The 17,594-nt window shown below is 41.5% G+C and overlaps 1 protein-coding gene across 2 annotated transcripts in view; it reads right to left on the bottom strand.

The window, feature by feature from the left end:
• EDIL3 (EGF like repeats and discoidin domains 3) overlaps positions 1-17,594 on the bottom strand; it is a 462,626-nt gene that overhangs the window by 121,069 nt on the left and 323,963 nt on the right. For both annotated transcript variants that reach the window (XM_019483064.2, XM_019483071.2), the window contains one exon: positions 7,050-7,231. In XM_019483064.2, coding sequence (XP_019338609.1) covers positions 7,050-7,231 — 182 coding nt within the window. The remainder of the gene's footprint in view (positions 1-7,049; positions 7,232-17,594) is intronic.

The raw sequence follows: 17,594 nt of genomic DNA, 5'->3' as shown, positions 1-17,594 counted from the left end.
ACCTATAGTTACATAATAAGTCTGATATTAGAAATGTAGGCCTCTTGATAATTAATATCTTACAAGTACTGAATTTCAGTTTCAACCATCAGTTTCAAATTCCTTCCAATTTCTCATCACCTTTCAACCCCACTTCTCTGGACCTACATTCACTGCTCTTTTAGGTCAGCTTTATATGTGCAGCAAGGCTGCTCCAAAGTGCTGTTATTACTGGATTAAATGAGTCTGCTGGATTGTGGTAATTACCATGCTGCAGCAGACTCCATTGTATTGTGTATTAGTATCCCCATACTGAAAAATGGCGGCGGGGGCACTTTAACTAAAGCTTGATGAGATGTGCCCCCCACTCCTGGAGCACATGTATGAAAGCCCTTAACGGCAGCAGACTGAGCAATATATCTGCTGCTGCCCAATGACCCAAACCTACATTTATATACAATATTCACCATCAATAAGCCCATCAGTCAAGAGATAGTTCTTGTCCCAAAAAGTCTAAATTTAAGTTTAAAATGAGACAATAACTGAATGCTGACTGATATGGGGTAGGAAAGAATGTGCCTTCCCATTCTTGCTCCTCTCACCATGGTTCTTCCACAAACCTTCCCCATCAACAAAAAACTCTGTTTATGTCTCAGCTAGGTAACTATGTGATCTGATTGCTGTTCATCCTCCATCTTCATTGGTCATAGGATCATGGGATCATAGGAAAGTATGGCTGGAAGGGACCTCCCAAGCTTATTGAATCCAGCCCCCTGCTTATGGCAGGAGCATCCTTGACTAAACCATCCTAGCCAAGTGTCTGTCTAACCCGCTCTTGAAAAAATTCCAAGGATGGATATTCCACAGTTTCTCTAGGTATCCTGTTTCAATACTTGACCACTATGTCTTAAATCATTCTTTAAAATCTTCTGGGACTATAGATTTGTACAATGCCTAACACAGTGTCCCAAATATTGATTATGGTCAGTTCACGCTGCTTCAATATCAGAAGCAGCAATACCATAGTAAAGAGAAAGAGAGTATGCATTCAAAGAAAAGGGAAAGGAGGAACAACCAGCAACAAGGTTCAGTTGAGTTTTAGGAGGTATGTGGTACAGATAAATGCAACACAAGAGTTAGGGATGCAGCCTCTGAATCAGACTTGTTTTTGTAGAGCTCATAGTGCTTTTTATGTTACATCTTTTATTTTTTTATCACTATGAGAAGTTCTTCTAACATAACATAACAATGACTTTGTTACCAGCTCAACTTAACTGAACTTGGCACTAAACAGCTGAATCAGAGGGATGAAATGATTGGGTATGTTAATGAAAGGTGATAAGGAAGACCAATGGACAATGCCCAAAGTAAGACACCAGAAAAGTGACAAATTAGGAGGTTTACTTGTGATAGGTCTGTTGAACAATAGAATATGCTGACAGGATAAAATAAGGGTAGTAGGCTGACCGCAGAGAGACCAATCCAAAAGCAAGGAGTCGTCAAAGGAGTGAAGTTGAAGAAAAACATAAAAGGAGGCAGGTAAGAAAGGTAAGTGCTGTCATCGTCATCATCATAAATCCAGACTTCAACACCTGTCTGGACTGTCCCATACAATGATGCACCCTTTGCTTTCAGGAGCTGAGCAGTTGTCTTTTCTGTTGAGCAAAGTAACATCTGGGATTGGATGAGATCATTGTATTGAATGTTTTTCTGTCTCTGAATAGAGCAACTGATTACTAATAAAGTTAGACTTTGATTTTAGGACACTGAGTTGTCTGTGTTCATATTTCATGTTCCACTTAAGGGTTAACTGTGCTTTAATGATCCCTAAGCACTATCTGTTTCACTGGTGCTAACAATACTGAGCAAGATGGACTTATGGTCAGACCCAATGGGCGCATCTACACAAGACACTAATTGTGCCGTAGTACTGCAAGCAAAAAAATTAATGCACTAATGCGGCATAGAATCAATCTAGTGTGCATTAGTGTCACAAAAAAGTGTGCGCTGATGCTACTGTGCAGTAGCGCCAATTATGGTGCATTAAGTTAGTATTTCTTATTACAGGTACTAAACTTAATGTGCCGCAATTACAGAGCATTAAGGAACGTGTAGATACACCCACTAAATCGCAATCCTTATGCTCTTAACTAGGATGGCTCAAAATATGCTAAGGTATACAGTTGAATTGGGGCTATACAGTAAGAGCTGTTGGGTAGGAAGTAGATTAGAAGATGACAGTATAAAAAATTAAAGAAGTAATTAGTGGCATACAAAAACTATAATTTCTGGAATTTGCTGAATAGCTCTGTACATGGAACCAGATTAAAATTACACCTATATTTAATTCCTGAATTTGCAAAAGCAGATGGGCTAGCAAAGATAAGAAAAAACAACTGTCACCTGTAACAGGGATTTGAAATAATACAGCATTACTGATGTAGTGACAATTTTAATTGTACTTAACTTACTAAAAGTATAAAAATGTGGAAGTTTCTCTTATATCAGCTGGAAACAGTAATGGTTGATGTCCCTAATGAAGCAGTAAGTAGTTAACACAAATGCTATTTTATCAACATTGAAAACCTATAAGAAAAAACAAAGGTCAGCAGAACCTTAAAAGAAGATATGACTTTAATTTGCTTTCACAAACATGGTCATTGACCCTTTAAATCATGAGCCAATTACAAGCATTGTAGTGCCATTACTAATTACATGCTGAGAGTGTAAATTTAAAATGGCAATTTCCATTTTCAATTCATCAGGAGAATGCAGGAAAATGAAATTGCATACTAATTAGTTCATGCATGTCAGACACCTGAAAGATAGGGGAAAAAACTGCACTCATTACAAGTGAGTTATAAGCAGAGTACTCAAACCTTTCATTTGCCAAGCTGCATATAAATAAAGAAATTAAATGACAAAGAAAATTGATAATGATGGCACAGGCAAAAATATCTAGAGGTCTGTGCATAATTATATTTTGGAGGACTTTGCCTATTATGTAACAACTTCCTTTAGAATTTACCATACATTAAAAACTATAATAGAGGAACAGGCTACTTCTGGGGTTCACTGCACTAAATGTTAATTTGCATTCTAAAAAAAGAAAAGAAAAAGAAAATAAACATAGACATGTTATGCAACATGCTACATAATCTCTGTGTTAAATATTCACTCTTTTTTAAAAGGCCACCTTCTGCTGGTCTGAAGGCCCAATGTTCTTTCAACCATATTGTCACAGGGGGAACCCCCTGCAGTAATCTTATGCAAGGAATGAACCAGTTCAGCTGACTCCATTGCACTGCAGTTCCATCACTCATGGTCACAAAGCAGTCCCTTAGCAGAGTCATTTTTTGTAGACAGGGAGGAAATAAAGGAAAAAAGAGAATGGGCATGGTTGGGGTTGAAGGTTTCTCTCAAAACCTGAAGGGAATTCAGCAAACTGCAATGTTCCTTGTCAGCAAGAGCAAAGTATAGGTGTCTTACAGTGGTCCTGAATACACAGCAAGAAGCATTCCTGAGATGTTGAGAGCAATATAAAAGCATGCATGCTCAGGGCTGCTCTTGGGTGAAATTTGGTATGCACTGAGCTGGAAGCAGGGTAAACCCTGCTGGCAGAGGTCCTGAGAATAACAAGGAAGTAGTGTAAGCAAGGAGGCAAGCCCTTAGGCAGCACTCTGATTTGGAGATGATATGGAGAAACACATATATCCTGGGTAAGCACCAGGGGTTGGAATGCTAAAGCAAATACACAAAATTAAAAAAAATGTATATTCTCTCTTATACAAGCTGCCTAGAAATGAGCCCGGGAACTCCTTCTGTTCCTTTTCTTCTCATATCTTGCCCACTGCCATAAGTGAAAAATCACTTATTTTTCTTCTCATCTGCCCTTAAGAGGGCAGATCAGTATTTGGCCCTTTACAGCTTAAAAAATGATCCAGGGCTTTGAAGCAAAGAACAAATCACAAACTTCACGAAGTGTTATTTGCCTAAAGTTTACTTCTTTGTCAAAGCAAAACCCATTTCAATAGAAGATTCAAGGGCATGCCTCCTCTACATTCATTATCTCCTTGCCAAATTTAGATTTTCTATCCCAAGGTACTTTAGCAGTAGCAATTTCCATAGAAAACTTTGAATTTATTTTTCTTAAAGGAGTTAGCATATTATATTTCTACTTTCCCTATGCTGCAAAGTGGCTCAACTTTTTACAACAAAAGTGACTTCACTCAAGCTATAAAACAAAAATCATCCTTGGACAAAGATGAGCTTTGGAAAATGTCACCCTGCTAGATGAAAGATTCAGAACATTATGGCTAGGGATAGATATTACACATCAATGGTATAAGTGACTGAAAACCAGTTCAAATCTGTAACACAAAAGAAGTTCAGGGCACATAAACCACTTTCAAAATGGCCAAAACTAGTTTAAGATTAAAAAAAAAACGTGGATGGACGTAGTGTCAGACTTAACTGATTTAGGTTAACTTGGTTTATTGAAGTTCTGTCCCAGATCCCCTCCAGATTCAAGTTAACTCATAGTACCCCCAGCATCCCAGGGTGCTTTGTATATCCATTGTAAACCCCGCTCACAGGGTGGGCATGTTAGCCTTGGCCCAAGCTGTCTGCTCCAGCTGAGAAGGTAGGCATGCTCTAGCACCCTCCAGCTTCTTGCCTGAGCCACTGTAGGCATGTAGTTGCATTTCCAGAATCAAAAGTGAATGTCTGTTCACTGGCTTATTGGTTCAATCTACACAGTTTAGATTAACTTGTAAAGATGGAATCAATTCAGACTTGGGCTTATTGACTGTACATAGCCCAAGACTGAGTGAAAAGAGAGACTTACAATAGACATGCTCAGGTACTCTTCACTATAGTTATTTCTAGTGCTTGAGTGATAATGAGGCAAAGCTTTTAGTCTTTAAAAAAAAGTTTATATAATTTTATGTACATACAATTTCCATTCTAAAGGTCTTTAAACACACACACACACACGCGCGCGCGCGCGCGCGCGCGTGCACAATAAACTAAAGGAAACATGGTATACCCTTCCATTCCAGTAAGCTACTTACTTAGTGTTCTCAGTTGCTTAGTGTTCTCAGTCTTTCTAAGTTATTGTTGCACTCTTCAGGAAATACTTCTGCTAAACTCACTTACCCTTATTCTGTACTGCACCTGGGAAGGAAGAACCAGCAGCATACCTACAGGCTGGGGAACTCCCTTCTTGTTAGTGCAGAGGCAGAAAAGGATCTTGGAATCATTATTGATGCCAAAATGAACATGGGCTGGCAGTGTGGGGACACAGTCAGGAAGGCCAACCACACCTTGTCATGCATCCACAGATGCATCTAGAGCAGATCCAAGGGGGTGATCCTCCCCCTCTATGCGACACTGGTCAGGCCTCAGTTGGAGTACTGCATCCAGTTCTGTGCGCCGGGATGTGGACAGCATTGAGAGGGTCCAGAGGAGGGCCACCCACATGATCAGGGGGCAGCAGGGCAGGTCCTACGAGGAGAGGCTCCGGGACCTGAACCTGTTCAGACTCCACAAGAGAAGTCTGAGGGGGGATCTAGTGGCCTGTTACAAACTAGTCAGAGGGGACCAGCAGGCATTGGGGGAGTCCCTGTTCCCCCGAGCACTCCCAGAAGTGACAAGAAATAACAGTCACAAGCTGGCAGAGGGTAGATTGAGACTAGACATCAGGAGGCACTACTTCACTGTCAGGGCGGCTAGGATCTGGAACCAACTTCCAAGAGAAGTGGTGCTGGCTCCTACCCTGGAGGCCTTTAAGAGGAGGTTAGACGAACACCTTGCTGGGGTCGTTTGACCCCAGTACTTTTTCCTGCCATGGCAGGGGGTCGGACTTCATGATCTGCTCAGGTCCCTTCCGACCCTACTAACTATGAAACTATTCTCTCCTAGTCTTTCTTAATGCATAAACTGAGGAATTTGTAAACAACTTGATTTCATGGGAGGAAACTAGGTGACCACCCATCCCTAATTGGGCAGGACAGTCCCAAAATGGGAACTTCAAGTCCTAGTCCCAGGCTACATGACTCCAGGACAGCATTTGGCCCAGATTCGCAGCATCATGCAGGGATCTATGGGAAATGGTAAGCTTCCCTTTGGAGACTGGCAGCATTCCAATACAATACATGCATCATTACAAAATGAGAACTACAGAAACAATGAGTAATCTGATACTAATCTTAATACACTTTTAATTAGCACAGAGCTATAACAATTTATATTTCATTGCTTTGCAACTTTTGCTGTCATGATATCTATAAAAAGTAAGTACCCTGGCACAGATGACTATACAATTTGCAAGACTAAAGAATCTGGTTCCTGAAGTAGATATGTCCATTTGAAACTTTCATGAAACATTTTCTTTTGGACAGAGATGAAGAATAGAGAATTTTTCACCCCAAAGATACATTTGAGCATGAAGTGAAAAGTGGATATATTTTGACCATAACAACAGTTTCCGCTGTCTCCCGTACAACATACGAAACATATGAATTGATCATTTTAGGTGGGCACACCTCTTGAATAGATAGACAGTGGGTAAAAATACAGAGTCTAGACTTGCTGTCTCTGCTTGGGCAACATGGCCAGTAAAGGAGGTAGAGGATTTGCCTGAATAAAAACTGGATCCATGACTTTTTATTTTTCATTCATGTGTGTGTTAAAGGCCATCTATCAACAACTGCTGCTGCTATGCTCCTATGGCTAATGGACTGATGTGACATATGTGAAAAGCAGCATCTTAGATAAGTACCTTAATAAACCTGTTTTTAGGTCTGGGAGACTCTTACAGTCACAGGGAAGAATAAGGATAGATCTATTTTTTCCTTTAGATAAAGATATGTATATTTTACACACAGAGTAGCTAAAATTAGTATCCTCTTCCCAACTTAATAACCCTCTTTAGTCTAGGGTGCCTTTATGACCGTGAATAAGATGCTCACTATTAATTTATCACTAGTCTTCATAAGTTTAAGAGATTCTGGCAATTGAATCTAAGAGAACCCCCTCTCCTTTCTCTTTTACACAGTTCCATCTCTTACCTGAATCCATGGCCATCTGTCATTTTCTGCAGCAGTCCAAGCATTCACAAGACCCTTCTTATTAAGTCTCGCATAGTATGGATACCACTTCTGGAGCCCAAAAAGAGCTCGATGTGTGGATGATGCAGTAATTTGTTGGTTTGATACAATTCCTCCTTCTATTCCCAGTGGGCCAGAACATCCTGTAAAGAGAACCATGAATAATAATGAATACAACTGGAATGCTTAATTATTCAGACAGTGATGAGTGACCATGCTTAGAAAAATTCAGGTAAATGAATCCAGGCTACCATTGATCAAAATATATTACTACAAGTGATTTAAAGCAACTGAACAGTATTTTATTATGAATAGAAAGAAGCAAATAACAAATAATTCTTCATTAAAAACTAACCAATTAGATGGAGTTTATAACCCTTATAGTCTGTCTTCCATAAACATTTGAAAGTTTGTTTGATGAAAGCAAATATTCAAAAATATAAATCCTGCAACTGAGCACTGAAATATTTACTAAAAGCACATTTCAATTTTTATAATTATTATAAAAGTCCCATCTTGCAATTTGTGTTAGTTAGTTCCCTGGTCAAGATGCTGCAAATTGTAATTGAGTATCTAATTAGAAATGTATTTTATGTTGGTTAGTTACATTACTGGTAATAATTCTGTATAGATACTTTTTTCCTGAGTGGAGATTTTATGTGACTAATCATTCAAACACAAGATGCATATTTAGTTGTAATATTCACAACTTTATTACAGATTTTTCTATGACATTTAGAAACAACATGTCTAAATACCTGAAAAATACTAATGGATGTATTTGAATATAGAAAGACTCTAGAAATCATGCAATAGCCAAAGCATAAGAAGATGACTAAGAATTATTTAGTGAAAAATGTGAATTATTTCAAATAAATAAGATGCTTCTGTTCCTAAACAAATCAGAAGCAGAATAAAAGAAGGTGATTACATGAATTATTTGTAGCACATGATTTATTCTGCAAACAAGCAAACAAACAATCTACAGATTTGTAGGCCATATGCACTTGGGCCATTTGAAACAGAATAGAAGAAAGAAGATACTCACTTGCATTTAGAGTTTTCACATAACCATGTAGGCATTTTCACCTTTAGCATTAACTTTGAATGGATTCCAAAACATTATTGCTGTATCATCTTTACTACATACTGTGATAAGAGTCACAAACCTGTCTACAGGGCACTCCCAAAGCACCAACTTTTTCCCACTATTTGTGCCAAGGAATAGAGTGAGGTTTCTTCTAGCATAACTTATCTCCACAAGCCTCAGCATCACTGCTTTTATACTGGCTCACAGCTGCAGCTGCAACCAGTTCTAGGTGGCCTCTCCTTTGGGTTGTGAGAGAGATTTTAGGTCCCCCTTTCCATAGAAAGGGCTAGCCTGGAATATCACTCACTCAGAGATCACTTCTTCCACAGGCAACCAGTAACGAGACAGAGCAACAGAAAGATTTACTGTGTGGGAGAAAAAAATTATACAAGCAAAACTAACCGTAAGCTTGGAAACAGAATAAAAAGACAAATACAGTTTCTTACCCTCTCAACTGGCTATACCCTAACCCCCCTGAGAGTCCTGCCAGTGTTTTTAGAGATCAGCCTTTCTGCTGATCAGCCCTGGATTCTTGGGCCTTGGACCCTTCTCTATTTTAGGAAAAATCCAAAACACCTCGATTCTATTCTAGCTAGACTCAACCCCCTCCCTTCCCCCCCTCAAAAAACAAACAACCCCCGCAAAACCTCCAAGTCCCCCTCCTCAGCTAGCATTATATTAACTGTTCACACATCACCAGAATCCTCCAGAAATCTGTGGCCTCCCAGAAGCACCTGGAATTCCTCTAGCTGGTTGGCAATTGCTTTCAGACACCTTTTCTATAGATGATTGATTTCCCCGTTACAGGCAAACAATGCCTTGGATGCCCAGTCCAATAATGTCTCCTTCTGCCTGTGTTTGGGAGTGGCATTTTTCCTTAATTTTGCATCCCTAATTTCCTTGGTTAAACCATGTCCCAAATCATAAATATACAGATGGGATGACATAATCTATACTGTGATAACAGCAACATAAATGGATACAGCATAACATTGACTTTTCAATGAGACTATGCATACCATATTAGTACATAAAAACAATAGGAAACATTCAAGACACCCCATTAACAAGTCATAAATAATTGTATTTAATTTGTTATAATTTAATCTAGTTTAATTTCATTTTTTAATTTCACTGTAAATAAACAGTGAAAAACTGACCATTGCAATTTTCTCCTTTTACAGAGACTGTGGCAAGGGGATAGCACTTGCAGTCAATAAAAATATAAACCCTGGACATAATGTCCCACTAACAAACATCACAAATATAAAATAACTTGTTATACTAATCAAGTTATTGGGGCTAGGAATCTGGTTTTTCTTTCAGAATAGAAGCACATGTTGGTTGGTTGCAAAGGATTTAGAGTTTTGTGAGGTTCCACGTGTATTATTTCCCAAATGGAAAAAGTCTACTCAGGTTACAACTAAAAAGATGCTGGATGAAATCCTGTCCTCATTAAAAAACAATACTGTCTTCAGTAGACCAAGATTTCACCCAATAGGTCCAACTGCCAGGCAATGTTTAGCTCTGCTTTTTCTAGGTCACATAATAAAGATTCTGCATTCAGCACTTAGTTAATCATTCTGTTGATGTCATATGAAGCACAATAAAATCCACCTCATTCTCCTACAGCCATGCTAGCTGCATAGTTGTTAGAGAAAGAAAAAAAAAAGAAACCTCATCTTCAGATATGATGAAGAATGTACTTAAGAAGCAGCTATATTGAAAAGATGCCCTTTTTACACAAACAACTTTTCTGAGTGAAATCCTACTTTATGGCTGAAAGCCTCATTCCATTCTAAGCTTTGTTTCTTAAATTGTTAAAATAACCCAATTCAGTTTGAAAATTACTATATTTACTTTAAAGACAGGGAAATCATTCAAATTTGAACAAAACTCAGAGCTCCAAAAGTTTCTAATGTTTTGTATATCTATTTTAAATTATGAATTGACAACAACAAACAACAACAAAATGCACAAGAGAAAATCTTAGCTGTTTGCAGGTTCCCATGAAATTATCCATCCATGAGAACAATTAATAGCTATGGTGGAAAGGCAGGTCTAAAAATAAAGAAGTTATTAGGTTTTATTACAGAATCACTGGGCATGTATTTGGATATGGATCAAGGAGTGAGAGGAGGAGAACTGAATACCCCTCAGTGATCTTATGGAGGCAATCTTGAATTAGAAGTACCGCATTTCGGCATCCCACATTATGATACACTATTTAATAATTATATGCTGTTCCTTCCTATTTACACTAATGACACCAAGATGTGGGATGAGGTGGGCACGCTGGAGGGGAGGGGCAGAACCCACCTAGATTTAGACAGGTTACAGAGGTGGGTGGATGAGAATAGGATGGAATTCAATGCAGAAAACTGCAAGGTGCTGCATCTAGGTAGAAGGAACCAGCAACACATCTATAGGCTGAGGAATACCCTTCTTGTTAACACAGTAGCAGAAAGGGATCTTGGAGTCATTGTTGACTGCTGGATGAACGTGAGCCGCCAATGCGAGGAAATGGTCAGTAAGGCTAACACCTTGTCGTGCATCTACAGATGCATCACAAGCAGGTCCAGGGAGGTGACCCTTCCCCTCTATGTGGCATTGGTCAGGCTGCATTTGGAGTACTGTGTCCAGTTCTGGGTGCTGCACTTCAAGAGGGATGTGGCTAGCATTGAGAGGGTCCAGAGGAGGGCCACTTACATGGTCAAGGGGCAGTGGGTCAGGCCCTACGAAGAGAAGCTGAAGGGCCTGAATCTATTCAGCCTTCACAAGAGAAAGCTGAGAGGGGATCTGGTGGCTGTTTACAAACTCACCAGGGGGACAACGGAAATTGGGTGAGGCTCTGTTCCCCTGGGCACCACCGGGGGGTTACTAGGAATAACGGCCACAAATTGTTAGAGAGAAGGTTCAGGCTGGACATCAGGAGACATTACTTTACAGTTAGGGCTGCCAGGCTCTGGAATGGATTCCCAAGGAAGGTGCTGCTCTCTCCTACCTTGGAGGTCTTCAAGAGGAGGCTGGACAGATATTTGGCTGGGGTGTTATGACCCCAGTCCTTGTTCCTGCCCGGGGGAAGGGGGTTGGACCTGATGATCTGTTTAGGTCCCTTCTGACCCTAAGCACTATGAAACTATGAAACTATTTATCTAACATGTTAGTCTGACATTTACTTTCCATTATGTATGTTAAAGCAGTCCTCTACATTTGAACTTTCAGAAAGGTTGGGGAGAAGAAGGTTGGCTTTGTAGATAAAGACACAGTCAGTTCCCTTAACTTTATGTCTGGCAGAAGTTAACATTCAGAACGGAGATAAATCTTTTAATTTCAGATTTATGTTAATATAATAGAAACACTGTATTTCAGAAACCTGCTTCATAATCCAGCAAATTATCTCATCCAAGATGATTGTGAGAGTTATCAAAGGATGGTCTGCCTGAAGAAAGGATAGTAAGAAGGTTCATTTTCATACAGGTCTAATGCATGTTTCTGATGAGAGTTTTGTTCTCTCTTTGATTTCCTGTTGGTTTTAACAGCAAAATGTCCAGGAAAATCAGCGGCGGCAGTCCCTCGAAGTTGAGGATGGTGTCTGTCAGGCTTGATGGGTCCTCAGGTGACTGAGGAGCCTGATTCTGGATACACACATTCTTTTGTAATGGGGGCATGTTGTTGTGTGGGGGAGTGGGATTGACACACCCAGGTTGGTCTCCTCCTTCCTCCACTGCCGCCGTTCCACCTCAGTATCAAGTCATTGGGCCTTGATGTGGTGTGTGCCCTGGTGGACCAGGTGTCTCCACACCGAATGGTCAGCAGCTTGCTCCTCCCAGCCATTGGTCTCAATGCCTCTGTGCTTGACGGCAACTTTAAGTGTGTCTTTGTACCCTTTTCTTTGGCTGCCCTTTGATCATTGGCCAATGGAGAGCTAGGAAAAGAGAATCTGGTGAGGGAGGTGGTACTCGGATATCCAAACACAGTGGCCCATCCATCAGAGTTGATTTCTCAAGAGCAAGGCTTTGAGGCTGGTGGATGCAGCTTCATGGAGGACATTTGTGCTGGTCCAGTGGTCACCCATTTGATCCCTAGGATTCAACCCAAGCACCGCTGGTGAAAGCTCTCGAGAGTTTTAATGTGGTGTTGGTAGACAGTCCAGGTTTCCCTGCAGTAGAGGAGGGTGGTCAGGATAACAGCCTTGTAAACCAGGACCTTTGTCAACTTCCGAAGGTCTCTATTTATGAAGACATGTTGTCACAGCTTGAAGAAAGTGGCACTGGTGCAGTTGACCTGGTGCTGGACTTTTTTTAAATCGATGGCAGCCTGTTGAGAGAGGTGGCTGCCAAGACATGGCAAGTGCTCTACGTACTCTAGAGCCTCCCCGTCTACATAGATGGTGTGAGGGATGTTCAGTTGGCCTGGGAAGTCTTGCTGGAGAACCTTCATCTTCGTGACATTCAAGGACAGGCTCTTATATGAATCATTGAAGAGATCTGAGGTCGCTTGCACTTCCTGTGCAGAGTAAGCCATCATGCAGCAATTGTCCACAAACTGAAGGTCGTGGATGTCCTTGGTGGTGAGTTTTGTTTTTGCCCGGAAGCGCCCATGATTGAAAAGCTTCCCATCCAGTTGATACTGGATACTGACGCCAGATGGTAGATAATCTCAGATGAGGTGGGTGATGATGGTCAGGTAGATGGTGAACAGGGTGGGGGCAATCACACAACCTCCTCCAGGAAAATATGTAGTAAAGCAGATTCTGTTTACAGAAAGTAAACCCAAGTCTCAAGTAATTTGAATCTTGTCCTTGGAAATCCAAATCCCATTTGAGAACTGAAGTCAACTATAATATGGCCCTACAAACAAGATATTACCCTTGAAAGTCAGAGAAAAGCAAGGGTGGAAAAGTATCTTAAATATCTGAATGCCTGGAGGAAAGGAAGCATCCTTAAAAGGACTTGGTGTGAGGTCTACATCAACTTGGGGTTCATCTTATGAAGGTGGGCTACTAGCATATAGAACAAGTTACCAAGTCACCTCACCTCCAAGTCAGCATTTCTAGGCAGGCACAGGAAGAAAAACATCTAGGAGAACATGTGTCCTTGCACAGGAAAAGGAAATACAGTTGGGCTCCAACAATGCTACTAAATTCCAAAGTTAAAGAATTTGGCTTTGGCAGATGTTTTTCAAAATCAGAACATATAGGTGAAACTGAGGCAATTCAACCTCTCGTAAATCAGTCCCCAGCTGCTTCAGCTTTATAGGAAACATGGATTGCTTTGCTTTATCTGCTTCTACTTAAGCTACAGAGTCTTGTGAGTAGCTTTGATTTGAATCCATGTTTGTTTTCATGCTTGGTATGTGTTAAACAGTATTTGAAATCTATGTGAATGTCTAACAAGAGGGGATGTGAATTTTCCTTCCTAAAGTGAAGGCAGTTAAAATACCAAGTACGGTTCTTACTACGCTTCATCAGCCAGGACCATATACAGTCAAAAGTATTTGTCCGCCTTAGCTTTTTGGAGATTAATCCTAAAATCCAAAGCAAATCTCTACCTCTAGGGAATAGGCACTTCATTGTGCAGGCTTCTTATTTTAATTGCACTTCTAGTCTTGGTTTGTCAAGTTTTCATTTGTCAGCTTGAGTGAAACCCAAAATTTACAATTGATAGATCTTAAAATAGAACTGTGGATTTTTTCTACTTCAATGTGCATTCCAAAGACACCAAAATTAAACATGTAGCAAACCTCAGACTGGATATTCTTTGTTAGATAAAGATAGACCAGCAGACATATAACATAATCACAGAAACACTAGCCTATGCAATTTTAAGATCTACCTTTAGAGGGCCATTTTTATCCAAGGTAACATTAAATGACAGTGTTTTCATGTCTACCTTCTTAGACTATTCAAAAAGAATATCACATTGTTAAAAGCCACAGTGACAAAGACGGGCGCCCATTCTTTTAGCATAATGGAATGATTGGTTTATACAAATTCTTGAGATACAATCCATTATTAAAATTAATTAAAACTTTTTGTTTCTGTAATAAAAGGTGACATGACAGGGTTCTTTCAGATGTAGACATCTCATGTCATATATTCTATCATCCCACATTCTGTTAGTATGAAGTAAGCATATCAGTCTCTTTAATAATAGTAGGGTATTTACAACTTATACTAAATACACTAAAATGAACAATAAAATAGATTTATTTATACGTTTATACATGATATAAAATTGATTTATTTATACATTTAGATAATGTATCATTTTTGCTAAAAGTATGCAATACCATTATACAACTTCACATAACATTAAAAGACAGCAGTCCATATAAGTAAAATGATAAAAATGAAGCAGTGGACAATAAAACAAAACAGGGTAATTCTACTCAATCAAGATATATTGTGTTCATGTTTGATTAGCACATGCTAATGCCTCTAAAGCTACAGCTTTATCAAAAAGTGTTGATGACTTATATGTGGGTTATTTAAAAAACACTGCTCAGGTCAGTGAATTTTAACTTTTGCATTGAAAAACAGTAGCTCATGTAAACACCTGTAGCATGCCTATATTCTATATACTTTGCTTTTAACTTACACCTTAATTCAGAAAAAACACTTAAGCATGTGACAGATTTATAGTAAGGTTATGCAGCTGCTGTAATCTTGCCCTGACATGGATGCTTCCCTCCATCAGGATCTATGTTCACAAAACTAAATCTGCTACATTTTTCATGACCTATGTCGCAGGGCACCTTAGTGCCTGCTCCTGAGAGAGGAGAAACTGCCAGGGAGAGAGCCCTGGCAGAACCAAGTGAGCACAGCTGTGGGTTGCCGGAGCAACTAAGCAGAGCCAGCTGCCTGTAGGGGGCAGGGCCTGGCCCTTATAAAGCTCAGGGCTGAGGCCAGACTGGCAGTTCTCTGCCAGCAGCTGGAGAGGCAGGAGCTCCCTCGGCCGAGATATGGGAAGGAGCCTAAGTCGCAAGTACAGCTCATGATAGCCCTGGAGGCTTGAGCTATGATGAGGAGTTATGGCCAGGTGGCTTGCATTTGTGTTACAGCCTAGGGGCTTGTGGTTTTGCTTTGTGTTTGTATTACACCCAGAGGCTTGGGTGAGGCTGTAGGGGTTGGAGGAGGCCTCAATTACTCGCACGCCAGTGCGTGAGCAACTGGCGGCGAGGAGCGCGGCCAGTAGGTCGCGGGCACAACCCGTAGGTTGCAGACGGGGACCTAGACCCCGGATTGCGTGTGGGGGAACATAGACCCCGAAGGCGCAGCTCGCACGCCACTGCGTGAGCAGCTGGCGGCAAGGAGCGCGGCCAGTGGGTCGCGGGCACAGCCCATAAGTTGCAGACGGGGACCGAGACCCCGGATTGCGTGTGGGGGGAACATAGCCCCCGGCCCCAGGAAAGGGGCGGTATTACTGAGTAGCCCAGTGTGGGCACGGCGAGCCCCAGAGAAGGGGGGAGCACCATACTGAGCAGCCCTAGAGAGCGGGGCCATACTGAGTAGCCCAGTGTGGGCACGGTGAGCCCCAGAGAAGGGGGGAGCGCCATACTGAGCAGCCCTAGAGAGCGGGGCCATACTGAGTAGCCCAGCGTGGGCGCGGCGAGCCCCCAGAAAGGGGGAACGCCCTTGTACGTTATTGAGTAGCCCAGTGTGGGTGCGGCGAGCCCCCAGAGAGGGGGAACGCCATTGTGCTTTGTTGAGTAGCCCAGTGTGGGCGCACGGGCATAGCGAGCCCGGCCGCAGGCTAGTGCGGCAATCCCCCTCAGACCAAGGCAGGGCGCTGCGGTTGCCCCTGAGAAGACAGGGAGTAGCAGCGCAGGGAGCCAGAGTCAGGGAGGGTATCCGTGCGGTTGGCCCATAGGACCGGAGGCCCGCTGGAGAGTCCCGGAGCGGAACCACACCAGCAGGGGAGGCCCAGAGTGGGCTAGACGAGAGTCCCAGCAAGAGGCTGGGCATGAGAGAGGGAGCCCAGGGTGGGCCACAGTAGAGAGACAGACCGGACAACGTCCTTTACATCTGCGAGGCTTGGGGCGTGGTATTAGGGGCTGGTAGGAGCCACGCATAGCCCATAAGGCTAGGGCGCTTGGGTAGCGCCCATTATACGGGGAGACCCACGAGGGGTCCAGGAGCTGACAGGCCCGAGGTAACACAAGGCAGCCTCCCTATTAAATATATTCCATCAAGACGTGGCGGGCGAGAATGGAGGGTGCCCTCGGGCCGGAGTAGCGCAGTGAGAGGGCCTCAAGGAGATCACGGCCCTCCGCGAGGACCCCGCCGTGACAACCTAGTTTCAAAGGAGCAAAAAGGTCTTGAAAGTAAATCAGAGGCATTATAGGCTTGAAAGTAAATCAGAGGCATTATATACATGCCCCTATGGTGCTGTTATTACTGTGCCATCATTTAGTACTTCCTGTAGAAATGAATAGGAAGCACTAAATGATGGTGTAGTAACAGCTGTTACTGTGCTTGCCGGTGGTGCACAGTTATTTTTAGACCCTACATCTCCATAGGGATGCACTATAGGGAAGGAATGCATTGCTATGGCAACGTAACTTCAGTGTCATGGTTTGTGCCTGTCAACACTATGTCGCTGTAGCACGTTTCTATGGTGATGAAGCTTCTCATATAGATGTACCCATAGATCTGTCAATATGCCATATACCTTTCAGAAAAAAAGAAACGTTATGAAGAATCACATCGTTATCGCAAAAAATCCCTTGCTCTTCAAGTGTATGGCCACAGACAGGAATTCATTTCTAGAAGTAGAAATTTCTGAGGAACTTCAACTAATAGAAATGTTTCCAGAATAGAGAGAAGTACCTGTAAATAATCACTCTGAACAAGCTTACTGTTCCTAAGAAATCTCATCTGAAATACCCATTCCTCCATATACCACGTTATTTCAACCATGACGCGTCACAGGATTACCAATAATAAAATAAATGCAGCAAAGGATTTGCCATTTGTAATACAATTTAGAACTTTTAAAGATTGCTTTCCTTTCCCAGAAAATTAAAATCTAAATGATTCTATTTAGTGCTTTGATGCTGCAGAAGGGTGCCAAAAGGGAACAAAACAGGGGAAAAGCAGCTTTCACCTTTTTTAGTAAACTGAGGTATGTATTTTTGCAAAGCAAGTACAAGCTGTACTACATCTCTCTTCTGGCATATCTCTATTACAAACCAAAGTTAATTTAACATAATTTGTGACAAGATGAGAAACTGAAGCCTCTTAGGGAGTAATTGCTTCACTGCAGTGAATTTGTGAAACTCAGATTGGTCAATGCCTGCCATTGAATAGCTGAGTGCTTTATTAATTAATACCAGCAGCATGGGATTTGACAGAAGAGATATAAAAAAAATAGCAGCAGTTAGAAAGTTACATGACAGGCTCAAGAAGTAAA

Source organism: Alligator mississippiensis, chromosome 3, assembly GCF_030867095.1.
Source record: "Alligator mississippiensis isolate rAllMis1 chromosome 3, rAllMis1, whole genome shotgun sequence".
Taxonomy (NCBI): Eukaryota; Metazoa; Chordata; order Crocodylia; family Alligatoridae; genus Alligator; species Alligator mississippiensis.
This window is presented reverse-complemented; position numbering and strand designations above follow the sequence as displayed.